The sequence below is a fragment of the Juglans regia genome, chromosome 1, assembly GCF_001411555.2.
Source record: "Juglans regia cultivar Chandler chromosome 1, Walnut 2.0, whole genome shotgun sequence".
NCBI lineage: Eukaryota > Viridiplantae > Streptophyta > Magnoliopsida > Fagales > Juglandaceae > Juglans > Juglans regia.
This window is the reverse complement of record NC_049901.1, coordinates 563,285-584,701: the sequence shown is the minus strand read 5'-3', so window position 1 is coordinate 584,701 and position 21,417 is coordinate 563,285. Positions and strand designations below refer to the sequence as shown.

The 21,417-nt window shown below is 35.1% G+C and overlaps 3 protein-coding genes and 1 non-coding gene across 11 annotated transcripts; 1 reads left to right on the top strand and 3 right to left on the bottom strand.

Moving 5' to 3' along the window:
- Positions 1-881: 881 nt before the first annotated feature.
- Positions 882-2,683, bottom strand: LOC109001281 (chalcone synthase-like). The gene is made up of 2 exons (XM_018978491.2): positions 2,339-2,683; positions 882-2,115 (listed from the first exon to the last, which is right to left on the bottom strand). Exons 1-2 carry the CDS (start codon positions 2,514-2,516, stop codon positions 1,109-1,111), a joined length of 1,185 nt encoding a protein of 394 aa, XP_018834036.1. The 5' UTR covers positions 2,517-2,683; the 3' UTR covers positions 882-1,108.
- A 3,209-nt stretch (positions 2,684-5,892) lies between these two features.
- Positions 5,893-13,966, bottom strand: LOC109001280 (OVARIAN TUMOR DOMAIN-containing deubiquitinating enzyme 12). 7 transcript variants are annotated; one of them, XM_018978487.2, is made up of 12 exons: positions 13,887-13,966; positions 13,677-13,777; positions 12,328-12,574; positions 11,886-11,959; positions 9,640-9,694; positions 9,493-9,567; positions 8,285-8,358; positions 8,097-8,145; positions 7,824-7,908; positions 6,816-6,872; positions 6,610-6,700; positions 5,893-6,238 (listed from the first exon to the last, which is right to left on the bottom strand). In XM_018978487.2, the coding sequence occupies exons 3-11, from the start codon at positions 12,490-12,492 to the stop codon at positions 6,654-6,656; spliced, it is 681 nt and encodes a 226-aa protein (XP_018834032.1). In that variant the 5' UTR covers positions 12,493-12,574; positions 13,677-13,777; positions 13,887-13,966; the 3' UTR covers positions 5,893-6,238; positions 6,610-6,653. The 7 variants fall into 7 exon arrangements, with proteins under 7 accessions (XP_018834032.1, XP_018834033.1, XP_018834034.1 ...); XM_018978488.2 differs by having other exon boundaries at positions 13,682-13,777; XM_018978489.2 differs by lacking the exon at positions 13,677-13,777.
- Positions 6,421-6,547, top strand: LOC118344329. Its single transcript, XR_004798102.1, has one exon. It is a non-coding gene; the product is annotated as a U11 spliceosomal RNA (small nuclear RNA).
- A 4,554-nt stretch (positions 13,967-18,520) lies between the features above and the next one.
- On the bottom strand, positions 18,521-21,417 carry LOC109001279. 2 transcript variants are annotated; one of them, XM_018978483.2, is made up of 2 exons: positions 20,327-21,417; positions 18,521-18,932 (listed from the first exon to the last, which is right to left on the bottom strand). In XM_018978483.2, the coding sequence occupies exon 1, from the start codon at positions 21,248-21,250 to the stop codon at positions 20,348-20,350; it is 903 nt and encodes a 300-aa protein (XP_018834028.2). In that variant the 5' UTR covers positions 21,251-21,417; the 3' UTR covers positions 18,521-18,932; positions 20,327-20,347. The 2 variants fall into 2 exon arrangements, with proteins under 2 accessions (XP_018834028.2, XP_018834027.2); XM_018978482.2 differs by lacking the exon at positions 18,521-18,932 and adding an exon at positions 19,500-20,075 and having other exon boundaries at positions 20,327-21,416.

The following is a 21,417-nucleotide window of genomic DNA, read 5'->3' as shown; positions in this document are numbered from 1 at the left end:
TAATTAGGTGGAGGATTCTTAGTTTTTAAACTTAGAAATGATTAAAATATTTGATGTAAAGTAAAAATAATGTGAACCATTACCTTTGTTCAATGTATCGGTTCGGTTGTCTAAATTTAAATGAAAATGTGTCTTGGTAACTTGAACCAATGTATGCATATTGAGGATACGAGCCTTAACCGCTTCCCAACCAAACAAAGGTTTGTGTCCGTTGGTGAATTAGAAACATTTTCAATATATTCTCTAATATTTGAAAAGTTGTGACTTCTCAAAAGTGTTCCTTTATATAAGTTGTGACTTTTAACAAATATTATTTCATTTATGTGATATGACTTTTCACAAGTACCATTTCATTTAAATAAGTTGTGACTTTTCATAAGTACCCTTTTATTCTCTATAAATAAGGAATCCCACCCACAAATTCATCAACTCCAAATTCTCTATAAAAATTAGAGAAATACTTCTCAATCTTTTTGTCATTCTTTCTTTGGGTTTTAGCTATTTTATATTAGATTCGAGGATCTCCTTTTGTGTGCATGCACCGATGATGAGATTAACAGGAACCGACGTTGTTGTATCTTAGGAGTAGACTGTCAAGAAGCCTAGTGCATGTTTATAATTGGAGACGGCAAAATCTACTCTAAGAAAATTGTCCATCATAATGTGTCTCAATACCGGATTCTCTCTTTTTAATTTGTTCTTGTTATTTTACATATTCTCTAATTTACGAAGCATTTCAAAATATTTTCCAATAATGGTTAGAGATACAACTTTTGAGAAAGAACGACGAACAAAAGATAAACACATCATGAAGACGGGAAGAAAATTATAAAGGGAAGGGGGGGTGGGGCGAGTATGGGATTCTCCGTCAAGACAGACGATAATTTATCAAACATTTTATCTTGTTTGTTTGTTTGCTTTTGTAACAACAATATTAATCTTCACACACTTTCATGTATATTACATTATAAAATAATTGGTCACAGATCATAAGAGAGCTTACACAATTAATAATGAAGATAGCCGGCCATAATTTCTGTTTCTTATTTCCTATATAGTAAGGATTTTTAGTCCCAAGGATTTTTAGTCCCTGACGAACCGGCCGGACTCAGTGAATCGTCTCTACTGGGACACTACGTAACACGACGGTCTCAACCGTCAAACCGGGCCCAAACCCAAACAGAACACCCCACTCCAACCCTCCACCGGTGGTGGCCTTTCCATCCTCCACCGAACTCTTCCTCATCTCATCCAATATAAACAGCACGCACGCGGTTGACATGTTCCCGTACTCGCTAAGAATATGGCGACTTGCTCTAAGTTTCTCCTCTTGGAGACTGAGTTTTGCCTCCACTTGGTCAAGAATGGCCGGGCCGCCTGGATGCACAATCCAAAATATGGAATTCCAATCACTAACACCAAATGGGGTGAAAGCTTCGACCAGGCTTTGCTCAACGTTCCTCGACACTATTTTAGGTAAGTCCTTCAATGCGTGGAATGTCAAGCCTACTTCGCGCAAATGTCCCTGAACTGCTCCATCAGAGTCCGGTAAAATCGTCTGCGCTGCGGACACTAGCTGGAACAGTGGGCGTTCAACGCTTGTATCGGGGTCCGCACCGATGATCACAGCCGCTGCCCCATCACCGAAAAGGGATTGACCCACCAATGAGTCAAAGTGAGCCTCGGAGGGTCCACGAAAGGAAATGGCCACAATCTCAGCGCACACGGCAAGAACACGCGCACCTCTGTTGTTCTCCGCCAAATCTTTGGCCAGGCGTAGCACGGTCCCTCCACCAAAGCAGCCCTGTTGGTACATCATGACCCGCTTAACGGAGGATTTAAGGCCAAGAAGCTTGATAAGCTGGTAATCTGCGCCGGGCATGTCTGCTGTACCCGTGGTTGTGCAGAACACCAGGTGGGTGATCTTGGATTTGTGCTGGCCCCACTCTTTGATTGCCTTTAATGCAGCTTCCTTAGCGAGCTTCGGCAACTCGACCACCGCTATATCTTGACGCGCGTCATAAGATGGAGCCATGAACTCGCACATGCCTGGGTTTTCTTTTAATATATCCTCAGTCAAGTGCATATAACGCTTATTTATCATTGATTTATCGCCTGCATAGACAAAATATATGGAGGAGAAGAATATGATTTAGTACCATGGATCAACTCATTTTTCTTTTTCTTGAAAATCATAATCTAGTACTGCTATATCATTAGTTCTACCAAATGCATGAATATCATATACTAGTGCTATACCATTAATTCTACCAAATGCATGATAAAGGGTGGCATGCAGGTATATAAGAATAGGGATCTAATTTGTTTCTGAACATACACATGCGTTTGAACTTCTTCTTCAACTCTGTCAAGTGCTCGCTCTTAGTGATCCGGAAGTAATAGTCAGGAAAATCAGTTTGGGAGATACAGTTGGATGGATTGGCCGTGCCAATGGCTAGAACAGTAGCTGGACCCTCGGATCGCTGCGCCTTAAGGAATTCTTCCACAGATGCCATGTGTGAGTGCTTGATAATTTAGCTTTTGCTAGTTATCCAAGAGTTTTAGAACGAGCTAACCCAGTACTCGGGCTTTTTATCGTGTCTAAGGAATCAGACTATACTGTAACTCTACGGCTGTTGGAAACGGAGAATTCGCAGAAGATCTTTCGGATGTGAGGATTGCAAGCCAAGCCGGTTCCTTAGTTTTTATATGGGTAGGCGGGCCTGTGTGTCCACGCGCATTTGGTCCACGTGCATGACTTATCTCGGTAGAGATATGACAATTGGCTCCGCAAGAAGACAGAATGGTGGGTGGCAAAAAATTTTTCTGTTTCTTTTATTGTCAAAACAGGGTTGGTGTTGAATGACAGGCGGCAGCATTACCGTATTGGGTTTTTTTTTTTTTCATTAAAATAACTTAAATATAATATAGGAGCCATCAAATTTGAAGACAAAGCTGGCAGCTGCGGTCAAGTCTGACTATATAAATGAAGACAGTGGAAATTATTGTACATTGTAGGATGGCCCACATACAGGTTACGATGCGCGAAAAGCTACTCAAAAATCGGTCCAACCAGATCACGTTGTTGTGCTATTTTGAGGGTTTAGGCTTGAATTAATTGACCAGAGCGGATGCTACACCAACCAACTCACCTACCCAATTTTTTTTAGTTTTTCAAAATCTTATTTGGGCAAATTAACTCACCCACCCACTTAAGACTTGCGTATCGTCGTCAATCGTTCTTAATTTACTGGGAAAAATAGAGAGTAGATTTTTAGCCAATTGCAAGGAATATGCTTGCTATCATACCTTAATTCCAAGTGTTTTGGCCTCTTCTGAGGTGAGTTTTGATGTCACAACTTGATGAAATCCATTATTTTGCCGAATTTCCACCTGGGGTTTTTATGACACCCACACACCGTCGGCACAAACCCTTCATGCTTGACTTTGATATGTTTGGTTTATCAAAGGGGATTTATGTGCTGAATTTCGTGGAGGATTCATAAAAGATGTGTTGACGTCGTGTTTCGTGGGCCTAGGTAACTTCACGTCGATCTTAAATTAGTACGGTACCGATTTTCATATTTTAAAAATTAATTTAAATTGAGCCGGATCGGTATATATATTTTTAATTTTATATATTATATAGAATATATATTTTTATATATTATATTATATATATTACATGCTAAATTTCTAATTAATATATATAACATGAAATTCTAATCTTATTATTTAAATATATTAATCTTATAATATAAAATTAATATAACATTTGATGTAAGCTAGACACTACTTATATTATACTAGTATAATTAAACATTAATGAATTAGAATAAGAGAAATATTTTAACTACAAAAGAATTATACAAAAGTAAATCTACAAACTGACGTGACTTTACGTGATTATATATTAATATATTATACAATCACGTGAAATCACGTCAATTTGTGAGTTTATTTTTATATAATCTCTTTGTGTCTGTAGCAGTTCTCTTAAAATAAATATTAAATTCTAATAATTAAGTTTAGTATTGAAAATATTATAATATTAAACTTATGTAGTGCCACATGTATAAACAGCAAAATGGAAAACCAGACCAGACTAAAATCAAATAAATTGAAAGTTCCTATTTCGACGATAAGTCGTATCATTTTTAAATTTTTAAAATCGATATATACCACTTTTATTTTAAAATTTATCTAAAACATGACCGAACCGAACTTATAGGCATGCAGTCCATATTCCTTTTTTTTTTTTAAAATAAACATGATATTCATATAAAAATAATACTTTTTTAATAACAACTTCAGACTTTTAATAAAGAATATATACTATATCTAACATAGTATTTTTTAGTAGAGTTAGACGTGCACAAATCCTTTTTTCCCAGACTCTCTCAGACGAGTTCTACTTCCCTAGCTTGCCCCAGGAAGATTCTCCTTCCACCTTTCACATTGAACAATGTTAGAGCTACCGCTTGAAACTCCAGTTGGTTTTAGTATATATTTTTTTATGTAAGTTATTTTTTACATAAATTTTTTAATATTTTTAAAAAATAAAATAAATTTAAAACATTATTAAAAAATATTTTCTTAATTATAAAGTAAAAAAAAATTAAAAAAAATACTTTCTTAATCACAAAATAAAATAAAAAAAATCCCAATAGGAAGAATAATATTTTTTTTATGTTTTTTATTTTACTTCGTGATTAAAGAAATATTTTTTAATGATGTTGTGAACTTTTTATATTTTTTTAAAATATATAAAATTGTTAAAAATTTATATAAAAAAAGAACTAAAAAAAAACACATAAAAAAATACATCCTAGAGCCTAGCGGGAGCTCCTGACGGTGGCTCAATATTATTCTATAGTTTAATTCTAAGGAAAATTTTTAAATTTTTAAAATTAATTTATACTATTTAAGTAATACAAACGAATGGTATTCTACACACTAATTTAAAGATAGAGTAATTTAATTTAAGGGATGTAGATGAGATGAGAAATTTGTAAATATTAATAAGATGGTTTGTAAATAATAGTGAAATGATTTAAATTAAAATATTTTATTAGGTTTTGAGAAAAAAGAAAGAAAAAATTGAATAAAAATATTTTAAAGTTAAAATATTGTAAAGATATAATTTTTTAATATAATTTTTATTTTGATATTTGAAAATTTAGATTTTTTTTTTGTTTTATTTGAAAGTTCGAGAAAATTGTAATAATTAGGTAATGATTAGATGAAAAAGTTAAACTTGAAATTGAAAATGTTTGTATTTGAGTGATGTTTGGATGTATACATGAGATGAGATACATTTATCATCTCATTTCAACATCCAAACCAGCCCTAAGTGCACAGTTCTTGAGCCAACACCACCAATGACAATTAACTTCCGCTACTTCCAACTGCTAGTCGTACAATGTTCAGCTCAACTTCAGCGTGTGCGCCAGTTCAAAACACACACACATATATATATATATATATTTATATGGAAAAATATTGGGAACAACCACTGTTGACAGCAGCCACTTTTGCACACTCTATGTGGTATCATCTAAACCACACATTTTCCAAATTCAAAATTACTACCGTGATGAGAGAGAGAGTTGATGAGCGATGAGAGAGAGACCGAGATGAGAGAGAGAGAGGGATGAGAGAGAGTCGATGAGGGATGAGAGAAAGAGTCGAGGAGAGAGAAAGAGCCGGCAAGAGAGAGAGTTGATGAGAGAGAGTCGTTGATGAGAGAGACATCTGTGCGTTTTGAAAAAAGAAAAATAGACAAGAAGCAGCCACGCAATATGTGCACAGCTACAGTAGCTGTTATGTAGTAATACTCTCTATATATATATTTATATATGCTAATAAGAACTGTTTGCAATTGCATCACCCAAGTTGCCAAATTAAATACAAACTGCATGCATGTGTGAGTTATAAGATTCTAATCAATTAATAAATCATGCTTTTTAGTATTAAAAAATGAAAAAAATCATGTCACTACTCTCACGACAGTTTGATCTCCTAGCTTATTGAAACCATCAATTCACGTTACAGTAAAAGATATATATATATATATATATATATGAATCGTAATTTTGTTTTTCCTCCCTTGGCGTTTTAATTTTAATCCGGTTGAACAAATAATCGGTACCGTCCGAGTTCAGATTCGAAGTTTCTTGTTCGGCCTCCGTGGGGTGAGGAAATTCGCTTTAACATTCCGATATTCAACAGGGATTTACTGCACATTTCACAAAGAAATCTTTGATTCATATTATAAGCAAAGACATCTTAATAACACCACTCGCTGTCCCAAAGGTTAAAAGTAATAAGATAATGCCATAGAGATACGTACGAAAAAAAAAAAAAAAGAATGATGAAAACGTACGAAATTGGAGAAAGGAAGGGGTTGGAAGAGGGGTATAAAAGGGTCGGTTGGCTAAATATGCCACGCTCGCCCTTGACTGGTGAGTGCTGTGTGGCTATCAAGACATATGGCCGACATAATTTGTGGAACCTTACCGGGTTGGCTCGTTTTGGCCGACCCTCCAAAAAAAAAAAAAAAAAAAAGGGGGCCGACCCTCCAAAAAAAAAGGGGGTTAGAAAATATACTCTAAAATCTCTCGAAGTCCTGAATGCTATGCCACAACGAACACCTAAAACAACCAGTGTTTCCTCCTAGGCTTTGGGGGAATTGGAGCATCTGCAAAGAAACAAGCAAGTAAAAAATTATCAAATTCTTCAATATTCCTCGACAACCGTATAACATTTTAGATTAGATGCTACCCTCAGAACTTCAGGTCTTAAATGAAACGCACCTTGGATATCGTATAGCGAATTGTAATGAACCTCGGACCAGAAACTTAACCACAGCTCTGCATCATTTTGTTCAAAAAATGGGAACTGTGAGAAAATGCAATTCATAAGAAATACGAGGTATATATTACCATATATCTTAGACATTGGTCCTCGAACCCAAACATTTCGAATTACATGAATCCCTTATACCTAATAATCAGGTAAAATAAATAACCTTTTCCAGAGGTGCATGTCCATAATCAGTCCATTTAACGGCCTGCGATTTTTAATCTATATAGCTGTACTTTCTTTCTCAAATATCTGAAAAACAAAGAAATAAACTACCCCCACAAACTTTATTCCATGAGCATATATATATATATATATATTTAATATAAAAGAAGCTTTATTTATAATCCTTACAAGTACAGGAGTTTTGGAGGGATACAAAATGAGGCCAAAACTCATGCAAAAACCTATTGCCTACCATGCTACTTTTTTTTTTTTTTAATTGGCAATGGGTGTCTGGGAACGGTTTCCTGACTAATCCCAGGGGTGCACAGGCTCTCGACAATCAGTTTCCTGCAATTGCACCTCGGGTAATTCAATGGAAAAATCTCTTAATCCGATGGCTCCTGCTATGCTACTTACAAAGTGAAAAGTATACCAAGTATGCTAGGAAATAAAGTTAGGGTTATAACTTATAATTGAAGTATCCCATGAACACATTAGAGACCGGAGTCAGTGATGGAAGTTGTGATTCCTGCCCAAACAAAAAAACAACCACCACTACATCCTGCACATAGAGAGCACTTGAAAACCTTTTTTCCTAACAGTGATCCACATGGTAAAAACATAGGGAAAAAAATATCAGTAGTGCGTCAGAAGCAGGATTGATTTGGTGAAATTGGAGGCAGCATGGTGGCAAGCAAGCCTGGGAGTCATAAATGCTTTCATGTACTGAGATGTTATCAACCAAACAAAATTGTCACATGGAGTAAGGACAGTACTCATCTTTCCAGTCTTACCACGTTTAGGTGCCTGGTACTGTGGCATGATTTCAATAAAACAAGTATCTCTGAATGATGTCAAAAGGCATATCTTCGCTGCAAACTGCATATAAAGAAGGAGCTTTTTATTGCACAAAATGACATTACAACATAACAGTTAACAGCATGCCAAAAGAAAACAAAAAAGGATGATTGAAGGGGTGTCATGGCAATTCGTTTTAAAACAATGCAGGTATCACCTAAATCTCTTACAGAAATCAAATTATGATGGTTTTGAGAAAAACTCCAGACCTTATCAGCTGCTGCCTGTAAAGTAACATGGTCCCCCCACTCCCCAGATCTGCATCATTCAGCATATTAGAAATTAAGATACAACCAGTACTTTAGCGAATAACTACTAAGCCACAGTATAAATGCATCCACATATTCCAAGGCTTACTATAGAAAAAAATGGAAAAAATGAACTTTAACTAGCATACTTGGCCATTTTCTTGTAATAATGTTTATACTTCATGGGGATATAGCCTTCATATAAAGCACAGCAGTCTTTGAGCTGTAACAGGAAAAGGTAGTGTAACTAAGCAAATTCAAATTCATGATAATTTATTAAAAAAGAATGGTGCTTTCAGCCCGACTCAGACTGGTGGAATATTTTTAACCATTCACTTCACATATTTAACACAATGTACATTTGCACCCTCTATTTTATCTACGTTGAAAGCACATAGCACTTCCTATTTCAAGTGACGAGCTTCTTGACTTAAACACATCTACGTGGTACCTAAACTTTGAAAATAATGAACTTAGCACTACGTAATGAGATAAATGTTTTTTTGTATAAGTAACGTAATGAGATAAATGTAATTGACTTGAACAAGTAGCATTCAAGGTTCTTGACAAATCTAATTCAACAGGTTGGAAATCTTGGAACAGGAAATGAAATAATTTAGTTTCCTTCATTTATTTATAAGTAATAGCGTAATCATATTTAGGATTTTCTTGTTCTTAAGGGGGGAGGAAGTGAAATTTGGCTCTCCTGGGCGTAATATAAATCTTATCAGTTGGATAACTCGTCTCGATTCTCATCCTTCTTCAATTTTTTTTGTTACAGGAAGTGCTAGTTGCTATAGTTGATGCAAGTGTGATATGCCAACGTTAAAAAAAATTTGTGCCAATGTTGGTGGTAAAGCAGTTGGGAGTTGATAAAAATAAAAGTCAACGCAGATGGTGGTTGTGGCTATGGGTCACCTTTGGTGATGAGGTGTTAGAGGACAAGTCACAGTAGGAGCCGGAGATAAAGGATGACAGTGGTAGTAGTGATAGTCTGTTGATGAATGAAAATACTGATGGTAGTACAAACTGTCACTGCAGATTGTGGCGAAGTATGGTGGTGATGGTCCACAGAAAGGAAGGAAGGAAGGAGGTGGTACTGCTAGAATCAACAGCACTAATTTTTGCATTGTTTCAGAAAGACAGCAGGGGTGGTGGTACTGGTGAAGATGATGGTGACACTCATATTAAAATCAACCATGTTGTAATGGTGACAACAATGGAGGTAATAATGGTTTATACTTTTACTCAGACTTTCATTCACCCTTCTCAAAGTGTTGTTATGAGGTAATGAAACTAAAGTCTCATCCACAAAACTTCTCAAAACTCTTTTCCTCCCAAAGCAAATCCACTCTACCTGCTTCACGACCTCCTTCCGAATATACTTGTGATACTCAGGTGACTTGTACATCTGGTCTGAAAGTGCACGAAACTGCAATATAAGGGAAAATTAATGTACGCTGAAGAAAACATTTTGGCATTACCTCAGCAGCATTGCACGTACCTGGCAGTTTCCATCGCCAGAAACCTTCACTTCATATAAACCATAGACGTTCAGCCTGGGAGAAAGTGACAAGTTTTAGCCCATATATTACTTAATCTACTTAATATGAAGACTTAAAAAGGAAAATCCAACCCAATTGCAGGAGCTTTACGTTTCCCTATATTGATCATTTCTAACTTTATAGTGTAAAAGACATCCCTAAAAGTAATGAGGTATAAGACTTAGGGCAATATATTCATCCTCACTGATACTGAAAATAATAAATAAATAAAAATCAATGTATAGCAAAGATACGAATAAACATATTAAGATACAGAACATTCATGTATGCATATGACAAGCATTTTCTTTTCCAAGAAGCAAGAACAACTTTTGTTGAGAATACACGTGCATGCATAAGAGAACAAGAAACAGAGAATCTATAGTCGGCCTCAAGATGTAAGATTCTAGAGCTCTGTATCAGACTGTCAGTCGAAGCATTTATGGAGAGCCAGAGTATTTTCTTCAAGTTTACCAAAAGTTAAGCATCAGGAGAAAAGTTCCATGATTCAAATTGCTGATAATCACCACATCATTGACACCAAATGAGTCTGCAAGTTTGATCAGAACGACAAAACATGACGGATTCAGGATAAAAGTTCACTTCTAAGCATTGATTCCTATAGATAATTCCTATTGTTAGCCTGTTAGGGATATTGTATGCACCAAAAAACCAATTAGAGTAAAATATAATCTTACAACACCTTTCCTACACCAGTTCAAATAAGATGAAACAAATCCCCGTGTTGACACCTTCACCATCCATTCCAAAAGTATCATTCTCCATGATTCATTCTTGCCATCCAAAAAAGAGGGAAATTTTAAATCTAGCACATCAAGTTTCCTAATATCGATGGAGATTTGAGATAGTTTCCATGATCAACTGATTTCATGCGTAATGACACCAATAGAACTGCTGCATTTTTCCACACAGAAAGTTCCCCATAACTAATCATATGTTGGCCAAAAGTACAGAAAACTACTAAGGTGCATGTCTGTATGTAGCTTATTGTCCATGCTAAAGTAGTTGTAGTTGAGAAGCAATATGATTGCATCAAGATGCCTAAGCACACAATCTAAGAGGTCGTTGTATCGAGTAGTTGGATCATAGTCTCCTACCATAAAAATGGCTGCATGCACAACATATTGCATCCAGTCAGGAACGTGTTTAGGCCTTTTTAACATTCAGTGAAGGTGGATAGCTTCTTTGAATGTCCTGCTGATTGACTACTACATCTAGGGACGGAACTGATCTTGAAAAAGATGTCTTTCTTTCTGGTTATGAAATCACTTAAGTTGAAAAACAAGTAGATGTAGGGGTGGCAAGTTGAGTTCGTGGGTCGTGTCAAGTCATGAGTATAGACTATATGGGTCAATTTGAACCCGATCCATTTAATTAAACAGGTCGGACACTAAAACCCGAACCTAACCCATTTAATTAAAGGGTGACATGGCATGCCTGCTTAACCCGTTTAATAATTAAATTTTATTGGGTTAACTTGGACATGACCCATTTAACCATCTTCAACCTGTTTCATATAAATGGGTTGAGCTGACCTGTATATTTATTTTTTAACCCAATTAATATAACTTCATATATAATACAATGATAACTATACAAATAATTCACAATTACAACTGGATTCATGATAAAATATTTTCTTATCAATATCCAAACCAATAATATATAAGAAAACTAATATTTTCATAAAATAAAATTACATATTAACAAAAAAAGTTTAATAGTTTGAGATATAACATAGTCAAATACTAATATTAATATCACCTATTCCCAACAACAAAAAAAGACATAAGACTAAATATTTATAAAAGTTAAAAATATAATTGATTTGTGTTATACGGGTTGATTGCCGGTTTCGCGGGTTGACCCGCAATTGACCCAAACAAGGATTCAAAAAGAGGAAAATATGGAGTCTTTGTCTAAAGAAATGCCTTGAAAAAGGGCAGATGTATAGAACATTTCAACGGTTACGATGTTACTATTTAACACATACTTGAGTGCCTAAAACAAGGTTTAATTACATAAATCAATGTTCATCTGCATGCAAGAGCATGTGTATACTTTCCAGCATTTTTTCCAAAAAATCAAAAAGGATGTTGAGCTGTTATTCATGCTTTTTACCTAAATCTGCTCTCCCCTCAGATATATTTAGTGCAATTTCCAATGTCAGTTTTACAATACATACCTTTGGAGAAGGCGTTGGTGATCCAAACTTGCGTCACTTAAGTTGGGGATGTAGGAATTTATTCGTGGCACATGCTGGATTAATCAATGAAGCCAGAAATAATCAGAGAAATCAATGATTCACACAATAATAAGGTCATGTAAACTATCACGCACGCAAATACAATCAATAAATTTGTTAGATCTCATTTGAGTCAATGGATGCTGGGTAAGGTTGGTGCAATTAAGCAAGAGATAGTGAGAACAGTGAATTCCAAATGACAAAACATAAGAGGTAAGCCTTCTTCCTTCAAATTTTTTTCCCAATTATAGAACAAAAGAGAAAAGAACTATCTTTTGTTCGTTTATTATTTTTTTTAGTTTTTATTTTTTTGTGTTGGGGGGGGTGGGTGTTAAGTAAGATTTTGTAATATTCAGTATTGAATTATTGCAAGTATCCTTACAGGAACAGGCGCCAGCTTGGGAAGGCGTCTAGCAACTGCCCCATCTAACTTGGCATACTCTTCAGATAGTACAACAGCAATCATCCGATCATCCTCAACATCCTGCTGACTACTCAAGGAATTTGAGCTAGAACATTCACCCACACTCTGAGTTCCGTTCCACATAATGTGCCCTCGAAGCTCTACTAAGACTACTAATCACTTCTTCACCTGAAATCAGAGACTACAATAGTCTTCCGCTGCTGAACTGCAAGAGTTAAAAGCAAACAGTATTACGATCATTTCAACATTCCAAGGATCCTAGATTAGATATCAGTTGACTTCATAATCTTTGAAGGTGCTTCAATAATATATTGAAAGATGCAAAGGAAAAATGAGGCATTAACAAATAGTCAAATACCAAATTGGAAGGTATGTGATATCAGTATGTAATGTTCATTTCTCTTGTAGACCAGAAGCTGCCCATGGATGCAAAGTATAAACAGCAACTTGACAGAGCACATATGGGTTGTTTGAAACAATTTGATGGTTATAGCTTTTGTAGTGATAACGATTTCTCAGAATTTGGTTAGATAGGTAAAATATAGAGAAACACATGGTGAACCAACCATCTTGACATCGATTTACTTAGGCCTCGTTTGGTTATACAGATGAGATGAGATAAAAGTTGAATAAAATATTGTTAGAATATAATTTTTATTTTGAGATTTGAAAAAGTTGAATTGTTTTTTGTATTTTGTTTTGGAGTTTGGAAAAGTTGTAATGATCAAATGAGATGAAATGAAATTGTTTGTGAAAACAAATCGGGCCTTAATCACGCTGATGAAGTTAAATCCTATGATATAAAATGGCACCATGTCTGATTCATATAACACTGTTCAATAAGGTGTACAGATGGAGGACCTCCAAACAAGAACATGCGTCTTTCTTTTTCACTTTTTGGATGAATAATCAACCATTTGCACGAGGTGATTGACGAACTCTGAATAGCTTGGAAATATTGAATTCGACAGATGTTGCCAATTTTATACAAGGTTAGTTGCGATTGAATACAGCTCCATATCTAACATGGAAAATAAGCATAGACCAAATATCTCCAGGGCATTGAGATGGAAATGGGTAAATGAGCCCGGTATCAGTTGAATTTAAACGAATTCAACGAATCTCAGACTGCATCATACGAGATAATATCCAAATACTAATATTCGAGGAAGGGTATCAGCCAAACCCAACCCTGTAATCTTTTAACCAAAAACCTAGATCAAGCTTAGCATGAGAGAGAGAGAGAGAGAGAGAGAGAGGGATGGATAACCAAAGAAGCCAAAAGCTGAAAGTAAAACAGAAAATACAATACGCAGATGCGAAGGAGGCAAGTTGATCCTGGATCTGGGTAACAGCAGTAATTGCACTCAGAAAGGCAAAGAACATAAAAATGAAACAAACGCGTTACCTGCAAATGAAAAACCAGCGTCGAAAAGGTTTATTTTGAGTATATGTCTTTGTATATACATATATATATATATAGAGAGAGAGAGAGAGAGAGAGAGAGAGAACTTAACCGATCATTTTCAGAACAAGCGAGACTTTTACACGCTCACACGACATCCTGTAGTATACCTGGTTGGTTTGCAGTGTTTGGAAAGAGTTCCGGAAGAAATTACTTTAATTAATACATTTATAATTTTATATGTAAGAAATTAAACAAGGGTCGGGGTTCGGGAATCGTTTACCTTTCGCGGTTTCTCGTAAACAACAGGTGGGATCGGCTCAAGACGCTGCAAGGGTACGCCCACGTTTTATTCTTCTTTTTCATTTTTTTATTAACAAAACAATTAAGAGCAGGGCATCTCATCAGATAAATTTTGACCATCAGTATTGGATTCGACATCATTAGGCAAATTTTGTATAATATTACACTTTTTACTTTTGATCCATTCTGCTCAAAATTAAGAATGCTTGAAAAATAAGAAAAAATAAGAAATTTGTGAATAATAATAAAATAATAATTAAATAGTTTGAATTAATATATTTTAATGGGAAATGAAAAATAAGAGAAAAAATTAAATAAAAATATTATAAAGTTAAAATATTATAAGAATATAATTTTTTTTAATATTATGTTTGTTTTAAAATTTAAAAAAATTGAATTATTTTTTATATTTTACATGAAAGTTTGAGAAAATAGTAATAATTAGGTAATAATTAAATGAAAAAATTGAATATATGAAATTGAAAAATATTTATATTTAAATGATGTTTGAAAAGAAAATAAGATGAGAAATTTTGATATAAGATTAAATCATCTCTATTCCCCTAAAGCAAGAAAAATGCTGGAGAAATGGATGAATGTACAATTAAAAAAATGAATGCTCACATTTGAGTTAATGTTCTTTGCAATGTTTATTTAACCGTGCAATTACTTGTAACTCAAATGTGAGTAATCTTTTTTGGCTGTGCATTCTTCGTATCTAGCTGTGTAAACGAGTAGAGTTTCAGTGATTAACGGACGGTTACTCGTTCAACTTTTATTCAAACACAAGTTGAGCTCGAGCTTTTTATCGAGTTGAACTTTATATTCATGAGTTCGAAATTATTCACGAGCTGCTGCTTCATTATGATAAAATAGATTATTTATACTATATTTTATAAATTTATCAATAATTTCGGCAAACTAAATTTAACTTTTTGTTAATATTTTTATAAATTGTAGTTATACGTATATCAATTATTATATTTACAAGACATCAAGTAACATTTTTAGTGTTATGAACATGATCTCTTCTTGTCCTTTAGGTCAGTATTTGAAATTCCAAATCAATAAATTTTGTATCGTGAAGAACAGAAAAATGGTTTCTATTTTTTGCAGGGTTTTATTTATGATTTTTTGTTATTTAGGTCAGTTTTTGAATTGATACATTTTGATGCTTTTTCTAATGTAGTAGTGTAAAAATAGCAAGTTGTCGACCAGTATATATATATATATATATATATATATATATAATTATTTTTATATATAATTAATTTATTCATATAATGACTATTTCAAAATGGTATACCGAAACTTTCTAATATTGAAATGTTTTATTCCAATACCTTAACTAGAATGATTAACAAAATGAAATTCAAAACTTTGCTTTTAAGTGTTGTTTTAAAACTTGTTTGCTGCCAATTTCAACCATCACAATGAGTGATGTTGTTCGTAAAATGAGAAGTTATTTATGGACTTCTAGATATCAAAGTAAGAGTATTGTTAGATATAATTTTAAGGTGTGCAAGTTTCGCATATTTTTTTTAAAAAAAGTGAGGTCTATCGTTAAAAAAATAAATTTTTTATATGGATCTCAAATTTACCCACTACCAAGTTTCTCACCTTAATGCCACTGCAACCAACTCTATGTGATGATACTTGCAACTACATCACCAAGATGGCAAGATGAAGCTTTCTCTTGTAACTAAAATTAAATAAGTTTGAGCCAGCCCCGGTGGATAACCCATACACTTTATACGTTTTTCTGAAGTCAGCCCATGCACTTCAAGAAGGTGGTTAAGATCACATACCAATCATTTACAAGTGCTCTTGTATGTTTTTATCTTTCACAAGGTTTGTGACATCAAGTTTAACAAGAATATATCTACTACAGGAATCACTGGTGGGAGAGTTAGGTCTTGAGCAGTGCTACACCGAGGATGTAGCGCGAGACAGGTCCGAGAAGAACAAAAAATTATTTATTTATTTATATTTTTAAATATATTTTTAAAAAAATAATATTCACAGCATTACTAAAAAATATTTCTTTAATCACTAAGTAAAAAAAAAAAATTATCGGAACTCAAATATCAATGACTAGCATTTTTCTTAAGTCTTTGAGTAATGTTAGATACAATCATGGAGTGCGCAAGTGGCATACAATTTTTTTGAAAAAGAGTGGCCTACTGTTACAAAATTAATTTTTCTCATATCGTATTTACTCATTCTTTTTTAAAATAATTGCTTTACGATTACGTACTCCATAATTATAAATATTATTTGTCTAGGCCTTTACCCTGTATAATAAGGGGAGAAAAAAGCATCTAGGTGGTAAAATGGCCTCGTATTTAATGAACACAAAGCTACACCCATCCCAGGTAAGTCCATAGGGACAAAATGCAGATTTGGCTAATCCGAGTTGGTTAAACGCATCTTCATATTCTTGTTCTCGATTGTTTTGGTTAAAAAATCGATAAACTAGATCGAACCGGATTGAACCGGTGGGTTTGGTCCAGTACCGAATTTGGTTTGGTCCAAAATCAAATTTTATTTTATCGAACCGGTGGGTTTGATCCGGTACCGAGTTTTATTTTTCTCAAAAAAATAAAAATCGGTCCGATTCCGGTTTTCTTTTTTCTAACACCAAACCATTTCATATATATATATATATATTAATTTTTTATATTGTATAAAATATTTTTTATATGCTTTTTTATATTATATATAATTTTTATATATAATAATGTTATATCATATGATAAATTAATAATTAATATAATTTTAAATTTTAAAATCCTATATTACTATAATCTATTGTATTAATAGTTATACTAATACCACATCACTATATATTATAATATATCACTATATTATATACTATAATATATCACTATAATCTATAATACAATTATAGTATATATTAAAATCCTTAGCACCGGTTAGTCTAATATTTTCCAATTAACAGCCCACCATTAATTAAGTGACACCTAAACTTTCCACCACAACCTTTATGTAATTCGAAAAGCACCCTCTCTCTCTTTCTCTCTCTGCTTTATCGGTCTTCGTCCCCCTGTTTCTTACTTCTTTTTTTTTTTTCAATTTTATGGTCTTCCTTATACTCTCCATCCCATCTCCTTCCAAGCAACATCTCCCCGCAACCTCGTTGGCTTGTATATATCCTCACTACGACACTTTTTCCACCCACTCACTATAGACAAAGCAAAGAAGACTTGTAATTTTTGGTTTTGGTTTTTCGGTAGACTCCATTGACTATGGTTGCTGGCAATCCCAATGCACATCGGAGATTGATTGTGATCCGGGAGGTCTAGGCGGCTAACTTGGACTTTGATATTGGTCAGGAAAATTTTCCAAGTTCAACTTAGGAAATTTGATGTTGGTTCTTGAGGGGCTTTTATATGGTCAAATCGGATTTGAAAGCCTTAATGAAGCATTGATTTCTTTGGTTATTTGTATTCAGCGTGTCCAACTCTGGATTTTTTTTTTTTTTTGGAAAATAATTCCGATTTTGGACTTCTATCTTTTGAATCAAAGTTGACAATTCTTCAATGATGGTCATTTCCATGACTTTCTTGTCTCTCTCTCTCGACGACTATCGAATTGCATTTGGTCATTTTCTCTCTGAAAATGAATTTTCCTCCTTCTATGGCCTTTTGTAGAAAACTCTTGAACCAGTTGTCAAAGAGGTTAAAGTTAATGGAAGCCATTTGGGTAGAGAATGGAGGAGGGTTTAGCAAAAGGTTGAAAAATAGACGAAGAATTGAGTGAGAAGATAGATTTTCCTAAAAGTTGAAAGCCTGAAAGACCACTAAAAGCCTCAATTCGTGTGGGTGCTTAGAATCATTTCTGTGTGGTGAAGCCTATTTATCTTATTACATTTTTCCTTACGTGGCAACCACTTAATGAAAGACTACTCTTAGGTGTATATTAGCCCAACCATTGCAAAGCGGATCTTATATATTATTACTATGTCATTATAATCTATAATATAATATATTATATATACTATATAATATACCGAAAAAATCGAATCGAAATCGATAAAACATGAAATACCGATTTAAGAATATAACTAATGCAGTATCAATTCTTCAAATTTCAAAACCGTTTACACCCTTAACCTCCTACAAAGAGTTTTACTGCTCATTTCAACATTTTGAATATCTTAAAATATCTATAAATAGTGTAAAATTATTTAGATTAAGATGTTTTATTAAATTTTAAAAAATTAAAAAATAAGTTAAATAAAAAAAATTATAAAGTTAAGAAATTATTTTAATATAATTTTTTAATTTTAAAATTTTAAAAAATATTATTTTTTATATTTTATTTAAAAGTTTGAAAAAATTGTATTGGGTTAGACTTAATTTTTAAATAATAATTAGATAAAAAATAAAAAATAAAAAATTATTTAATATTTAAGTGATGTTTGAGAAGGAAATTCAGATCATTGCACTAATCCATATAAGACAAATGATCAAACTCGTTTATCACATGAAAAATTCTACCTCGTTTGTTTTCAGTACTCTAGACTCGCCGCTTTGGATGCACCACGTAAGAAGTATACAAGTAACAAGAGAGCCGCTAATCAGAAAAAGGACAAGGAAGACAAAACCCATAAAACTACCCAGGTATTAATCCACCCTCCTAACAGTAATACTACCGAAAGCCCTCAACAAACAACGTGAGTCAATCTGTTCTACCACCAGCTGAGGCTCCATTGATATACCCTTTCCTTGCCTCTTTCCACGGCTTGAGAGTCAGCCTCTGGAATCATTAATTTTTTTTTTTTTGACAAGCAAGAAAGACACTTTTATTCATCCGGTGAAATAGCCAAAACCTACGTACACAGAAAATATACAAAAGAAATGCCTAATTACATTCTAGAAGCAGAAAACAAAAACAAAAACAAAAATTCATAAGCAGACCCTCCATTAAGTACAATAGCAGAGAACCATTGAAGTAAACAGAACACAAAATTTCCAGATTTTCTCTACAGTACGCTCCTTATTGTTAAAGCACCGCTTGTTCCTTTCCCACCAAATACACCACAAGACATGCCGCATTATTAACAGAGTATGCCTCTGGAATCATTATTAACAGAGCATACCTATCTTACGGAGTTGTAATAAAACATACTAAAAAATATATGATTGATAACAGTAAAACTTTTAAAGAACCATTTATCTTCACCGATATTCTTGAACAGGATGACAAATCCCTACCTACCCAGAGTCCCATTACATTGATCAACAGCCATCTGAGCCCAGGATTGTTTCCCAAAATATTTAAGACACAAGGTCAGTTTCAACGGCAACCATGTTAGACCCATGCATTACTAAGAGAGTCACAAATGGATGATTCGTATATAAGTCGAAAAATGATTCATACACATAGTATACATGTATACCATAAGAATGCAAAATTCACTAAAACTGATGGGTGCACCACATAAGAAGTTTACAAGAGACCCACTAAGCAGAAAAAGAACAAGGAAGACAAAACCCAAAATTCACAAAACTCCCCCAGGTACTAATCCACCCTTCTAACAGTAGTACTACTGAAAGCACCCCAAAACACAACACCAATCAAACTGTTCTAGCATCAAGACCGACCCACATAAAACCAATCCCACAAACCAGAACTTCAAGACATGCAAGACATAACCACCAGCTGAAGCTCCATTAAGAATTGATATACCCTTTCCTTGCCTCTTCCACGGCTTGAAATTCAGCCTCTGGCATCATATTAAATAGACCATGCCAAACTTTCGGAGTGTAATAGAACATACTAAGAAAAATATGATTGATAAACTTCTAAAGAATCATTTATCTTCACCGATATTCTTGAACAGGTGACAAATCACCGACCTACCCAGAGTGTTATTACATTGTTCAACAGCTGTCCGAACCCAAACTTCAAAGGATTGCTTCCCAAAAGACTTTTAGAAGCAAGGTCAGTTTCAACGGCAACCCTGTTTGACCTATGCATTACCAAGAGAGTCCCAAATTGATGATTCATGCATAAGTCGAGAAATGATGAGTTGAGCAATTCAATAGAATGAATAGAAAAAGAACAAAATCATCAATCCATCAATCTAGAGAACGATAGCAAATAATGAGCCAGCAATGGAGAAGAGAATGTATGTGGGGGAAATGAAATAACGAGGTAAAAATGAACAGTCAGGATAGATATACTAAAACAAAAAGAGACTTTCTGTCTGTGTACACGTACAAAATTCACACTAGAAAAGATTCAAGCCTGGGTGCCAGCCAAAGCTTTCATCTGAATGTGATTGCTATCTGCTGTAGTGGCAGTGGTGGGTAAGGCCTGGTACGATCCAAGCGATCTCCTGATGCCAAGGGTCTTGGCAACAGCTGCGTAAGTGACCATCACAATGAGGACGACAAACATGACGTGAACCACAAACACGAGATCCAGAATGGCGACGGCCCTCAACTGCGACTCCTCCAACTCGCACTTGGTGGAGCCCTCGACCCCGCTAACCACGTCGAGCAACCTGTGACAGCCTTCGGGGATGAAGGCGTCGACGTAGAGGGAGAGGCCGGTCTGGAGCACCCAGAGACCCTGTAAGCAGAGGGTGGCGGAGAGGGCGACATCGGCAACGAAGAGCGTGGGGCGGCAGGCGAGGAGGAGAGAGACGAGAGAGGCGAGGGCCGAGATGCGGGCGGAGAGGGAGTCGCACTTGGCCTGGAGAAGGGAGGTCTGGACGGAGGCGGAGGAGGAGGAAACGGAGTAGTGTAAGAAGAAGAGGGCGGAGGCGATGGCGAAGAAGAGATCAGAGGGGAGAGGAAGGAGATCGGAGTCGGAAAGGAGGAGTGAGAGCGAGAGGAGGAGGAAGAGGAAGAGGACGGCGGCGGACTGGAGCGAAGTGAAGCGGTGGACGGGGGTGTGGCCCTTGAGGAGAGGATCGGAGTCGGAAGAGATGAGGAGTTGGTGGAGGAAGGCGATAAGAAGGCAGAAGAGGAGAAGGTAGAGCTGAAGGTGTTTGAGGCGGTGATGATTGAAGGGATGGAAGGGCTTGGCCGAGTAAGACTGAGGAGATTTCAGGTAGTTGCGGGTGGTGCTGATGAGGTGGTAAAGCCCTAATGACAACAGCGCCGACGAAGAGAAGATCTCGTAGACTAGGGCTGCCATTGTTTGTCAACCCCTCCCTCTCTAGGTATGCTGATTCCCCTCCAATTTATTCATTCAAGCCCTAACTTCTCTGAGTGCTCATTATTAATCGATTTCAAAACCTAACAAACCCACCATCCGTACTTCCTCTTCACTTCACATGAGAAAGCCCAGCCTCGGCCGACGGA